The sequence below is a fragment of the Procambarus clarkii genome, chromosome 20 (genome assembly GCF_040958095.1).
Source record: "Procambarus clarkii isolate CNS0578487 chromosome 20, FALCON_Pclarkii_2.0, whole genome shotgun sequence".
Classification (NCBI taxonomy): domain Eukaryota; kingdom Metazoa; phylum Arthropoda; class Malacostraca; order Decapoda; family Cambaridae; genus Procambarus; species Procambarus clarkii.
The window spans coordinates 40,701,675-40,707,285 of NC_091169.1; the positions used below are offsets into that span (position 1 = coordinate 40,701,675).

The following is a 5,611-nucleotide window of genomic DNA, read 5'->3' on the forward strand; positions in this document are numbered from 1 at the left end:
CCACAGGTAGGCCTCAACACTCTTTGATAATCCCAGAATAAACGGCAACGGCCAGAGGCGAGGCCAAGAGAAGCCCGCGAAAAGTCTTGGCGCTCGGAAAAGCCGAATAAAAGTCCATGAAAAGCCCAAGAAAAGCCCAGGAGAAGCCCAGGAAGGTCCGGCGGAGCAACACCTGGCAGCCAACTGTCCCCGTGGTACATGCACCGGGAACAAAAACAGCAGGAAACACTAAGAGAAAAATAATATGTGGTGAAATAGGAATTTGTAAGATTGTGTTGCACTGCTGGTTCCTGGAGATGTGTGACTTGAGAGAGAGAGAGAGAGAGAGAGAGAGAGAGAGAGAGAGAGAGAGAGAGAGAGAGAGAGAGAGAGAGAGAGAGAGAGAGAGAGAGAGAGAGAGAGAGAGCGCATCTCTCTCTCTCTCACAGAGAGAGAGAGATGGAATTCAATCTACGCAAAACACTCACATGATCCGATTGGATTCGATGGAAAAGCTGGCAAAGCCAATATTATAATATTTCATATTATTTAAAAATAAATAAAACCATAATATAGACTGATTTGTTTCTTCCTTTATACGAGTTTTTACGATGACGTCTAAACATAAAAAAAAAAAAAAATTCCAAGATTAAGAAATAAGGAGATGAATTGCAAGGAGATGCAACGTCTCAAAGATCCTGCACCTCCACTCAGCTCATATTACCTCCAGGTGCAATAATTAACCTGGCTTACCTTCTCTCCCGTTAATTACTCTAACATTAATCCATAAGATGAAGTACGAAATGGTATTTTAAGCACAAAGCAAGAATTATAATGACTAGGGGAAACGCAGGTGAAGGAGAGGAAGAGGAGGGAGAGGAGATGAAGGAGGTGGAAGAGAATGGAAGAAGAGGAGGACGTGGTAAAGGAGGGGGAGGGAGATGGTTAGGGAGAAGTGGTGATGTACAAACATCAGGTACAGAGGTGGCCACACCTGTGTACACCTTAGGTACACATACATACACACACACACACACACTCACATATATATACACACACTCACATATATATACACACACTCACATATATATACACACACTCACATATATATACACACACTCACACACACACACACACACACACACACACACACACACACACACACACACACACACACACACATACACACACTAGGAAGTGATGTGGTGGAGACTGACTCCATACACAGTTTCAAGTGTTGTTATGATAGAGCCCAATAGGCTCAGGAACCTGTACACCTGTTGATTAACGGTTGAGAGGCGGGACCAGAGAGCCAGAGCTCAACCCCCGCAAACACAACTAGGTGAGTACACATACACACGTGCGTGTGTGTGTGTATGTGCAAACTACAAAGAATACAAAGATGATGCAAACTTTGTATACAAACATCACAGAGTATATGAGATTTCCAGTGTGGTGTAAATTCTAATACCAGTCATTTGCTTAACGTTTTTCGAGAAAAAAAAAAAAAATGAGCTAATGGTTGCCTAAATGTTGGTGGCATTGGTTTGCGAGACGTTGGTGGCCATCGTTGCCCAGACGTTGCTAGCAAACGTTTTTGAGATGTTGGTTGAATGTTTATCAAGGACACAGTTGCAAAAAATTGTGGACCGCCAAATAGCAAACTATCTAAAGGGGGATTTTCGAACCCTTCCAATATTTGCTGGCTGCCGAGATGAATCCCGGGGCAGATAGCCAGCTTGAACAACGCGATATATGTAAATAAAACAGCAGCGGGGGGGGGGGGGGAGGGGATCAAATGACTTCGAAATACATCTGTACTACACCTACGGGTCACGGGTCACGGGTCACGGGTCACGGGTCACGGGTCACGGGTCATTTTAACTAACACAGCGTTATTTTTTGACGTTGCGATTATATAGTGTGTTTATTGGGATATATGTTATATCTCTAAAAGACTGAGAGTGAGTGTGTGTTTGTCTGAGGTTGAGGGCAGATGCTTGGGGCTAGTCTCATCCAACTTTCCAAGATGCCACATGGTGGGTATGGGAGTGTCATGGACCAGTCGGGGTCGGCCCAGTGACACACTAAAAAATATCGGCATCTGTAACAACCCTCATGCGATTTTATTGGAGTTATTCAGCAGTTTGAGTGCTTTGAGTGAGAGTGAGAGAGAATAGGGTAAGACGATAGAGGCGGAAAGATAGAGGCGGAAAGAGAGAGGTGATAGGAAGATCAAGGGATGAGAGAAAGTTGAGCGTGGGCAGATTGTGTGTGAGAGAGAGAGAGACACACAGGGAGACAGAGAGACCGGGTCGCCCCGGGCACCGCCGGGTAGCATACAACAGAGACTCGCCAGCAGAGAGAGGCATGACAGGCTCTCTATCTCCCCCACCTGGTGAAAAAATACACGAAATTTCTATGACTCGTAATATTTTCAAAGGAGAGGAAATTGGTCATTTTGAATCCGCGAGTGATAAACCCCCCCCCCTCTCTCCCTCCCTCTCTCTCTCTCTCTCTCTCTCTCTCTCTGGGGAGATATACGCCAAAAACCGTCCCTCAGAGAGATGTATTATGAATTCAACTTGCGGATACATAACTGGAATGGCGTTGAATATGGAAATTTGGCGTGAAATGCAAATATTGCATAATGGAGGCCTTGGAGCCCAGACGAAGAAAAAGAACGCCTTCCGAAGGAAACTTCTTCGTTTAGATGACAGAGGAAACATGATCATGGGGAAAAGAAATTTCGAAAAGGAGTGAAATTGTTGGTGTGAGCGCGTGTAGTGTGTGCACGCGCGTGCGTGTGCGTGTGTGTGTACTCACCTAGTTGTACTCACCTAGTTGTGCTTGCGGGGGTTGAGCTCTGGCTCTTTGGTCCCGCCTCTCAACTGTCAATCAACAGAATCGATGTTGTGTGTGTGTGTGTGTGTGTGTGTGTGTGTGTGTGTGTGTGTGTGTGTGTGTGTGTGTGTGTGTGTGTGTGTGTGCGCGTGCGCGCGCGCGGGGGGGGTTGGGGGTTGGGGGGAAGGTCCTGCTGTCAGAGCGTCGGGGGCCGCCTTCATATATTTGCAAGTACTTTATGGTGTATTTGCCTGAAGAGATGCCTAAAGTCAGATAACATATCTAAAAAAAAAAAAAAAATGAACGTCTCAACAGCTGAGATGACCGAGTCAGCCGCAGCTCTGGTGACTGAGGTAGTTACAGTCGAGGTGACGTATGACAGCTGTGATGACAGCCAGTCACAGCAATGACTGGCTGCCAGTCACAGCAATGACTGGCTGCCAGTCACAGCAATGACTGGCTGCCAGTCATAGCCGCCAGAAATGAAACCGAGAGTTTTCGCGCGCAAAATATTCACGGTGCAAGAATCCTCATAGCCCCGTATCCCTACAACACTTTGTAAACACAACGATGCAAGTAAAAACAATATCCCCTTAAGGTCCAATCCAAAGGCTCTCAGCTCTCTATTGAAATAGAGCAGAGGAAAGCTCTGTAGCACCTGTAGGCTCTGTGTTGAGCTTCCTGAAGGCGATAAAAAAAAGATCGGCTTTTGTTGGCGAGGTGAGATAACCTGTTGACAGAGCACAAGCGGCTAAGTTTCCTGCAGGCAGCTTTTGACACTTGCAGATGATCGGTAATTTTGCTTTTAGAAGCTAGGAAGTTGACCCAGTTTGGAAGACTTTACTGGGACGACTTAGAGAGAGAGAGAGAGAGAGAGAGAGAGAGAGAGAGAGAGAGAGAGAGAGAGAGAGAGAGAGAGAGAGAGAGAGAGAGAGAGAGAGACGATGACTCAAGTCATCTTTCCAACTGTCCCAACTGCCATGTTCTGCAGGAGTCAGTCAGGCAGTGCCAGAGGAGGCACTGCCTGGCACAGTCCAGGCAGTGCCAGAGGAAGGTACACACCTACATCATCACTCCCTGGCGAGCAGTGCTGATGATCAATACTACTCCGGCCTCTGGAGAAGCTAACCGGATTCCCACTAAGTCAACACGCGAGGCACTAAGGCCACCACCCTCCCTCGCCGGTTTGCAGGGTGACGACTGGTTGGCTCAGGCAGTCATAGGTAACAGTCTTAGGCTGCGTATTGACGGGCGCTAAATGCCTGGACTTGGGCGTCACTTTGGCCATTGGTGACAGGGATTTGGGCGTCACTCTAGCTATGAGTGACAGGGATTTTGGCGTCACTCCAACCACTGATGACTGACATATAGAATGAATAAGACAACAGACAGATAAGATACACCATTTAATCCTCCATAAATATTTTCTAAGACACCCAAATCAAAAAATTCCGCAAAGGCTAAAAAACTTCACCTATTTGTTTTTTTTACAGAAAAGTCATTTATTTAAAAAATCATTAAGAATAAGAATTCAGAGCCAAAATTAAATAATAAATGGCTGACAATGAGAGCTTTTAACAGTTGGATATAAGCTCTTTATAAACGTCTTCAAGTCCTAACTACTTCAGTTACATGGTCAAAGAGTCTTCACCAGGTCGTTTAAGGTCACTTGGGCGGCCATGACCTTAAACCACGTGTTTCCTGGACGCAAAATCCGAGTCCATTGAAGGTTAACGACCCGCCAAGCTGAGACCTTCCCAGGTTAGGTGACCTTAACCCAATTAACACACTATAGAGCTTCCAGCAGCACAAGCCGGCCAGCCTTATTTCACAGGCTGCTCCAAGGAGACATTTATATTCGCTATATCCGATACTTGTGGGGGAATTACAAGGGGTTGTTGGTGATGGAGTCTACACTGTGCTTTATAACTCTCTTCTCCCTCCCTCCCTCCCTTTGGTTTTCTCCTCCATCACGCGACTAGTTGCTCCATCTACATCCCTCCCTTTCCCTCACTGCTCCGGCTCTCTCTCTCTCTCTCTCTCTCCCGCCCTTCCTCACCAATTCCACTCCTTCGTCATTCTTAACGGTCACAAGCTGAGGAAGGTCACAAGCTGAAGGAGGTCACAACCCGAAGGAGGTCACAACCCGAAGGAGGTCACAACCCGAAGGAGGTCACAACCCGAAGAAGGTCACAACCCGAAGGAGGTCACAACCCGAAGGAGGTCACAACCCGAAGAAGGTCACAACCCGAAGAAGGTCACAACCCGAAGGAGGTCACAACCCGAAGGAGGTCACAACCCGAAGAAGGTCACAACCCGAAGAAGGTCACAACCCGAAGGAGGTCACAACCCGAAGGAGGTCACAACCCGAAGAAGGTCACAACCCGAAGGAGGTCACAACCCGAAGAAGGTCACAACCCGAAGGAGGTCACAACCCGAAGAAGGTCACAACCCGAAGAAGGTCACAACCCGAAGGAGGTCACAACCCGAAGGAGGTCACAACCCGAAGGAGGTCACAACCCGAAGGAGGTCACAACCCGAAGGAGGTCACAACCCGAAGGAGGTCACAACCCGAAGGAGGTCACAACCCGAAGAAGGTCACAACCCGAAGAAGGTCACAACCCGAAGAAGGTCACAACCCGAAGGAGGTCACAACCCGAAGGAGGTCACAACCCGAAGGAGGTCACAACCCGAAGAAGGTCACAACCCGAAGAAGGTCACAACCCGAAGGAGGTCACAACCCGAAGGAGGTCACAACCCGAAGGAGGTCACAACCCGAAGGAGGTCA

At 47.6% G+C, this 5,611-nt stretch overlaps 1 protein-coding gene across 1 annotated transcript in view; it reads left to right on the top strand.

Annotated features, from left to right (window-relative positions):
• Positions 1-813: 813 nt before the first annotated feature.
• LOC138366836 (sporozoite surface protein 2-like) overlaps positions 814-5,611 on the top strand; it is a 5,079-nt gene continuing 281 nt past the window's right edge. The window contains exons 1-2 of the mRNA XM_069328123.1: positions 814-901; positions 4,919-5,611. The exon at positions 4,919-5,611 is cut by the window's right edge and continues 281 nt beyond it. Of these exons, the coding sequence (XP_069184224.1) occupies positions 814-901; positions 4,919-5,611 (781 nt within the window). The remainder of the gene's footprint in view (positions 902-4,918) is intronic.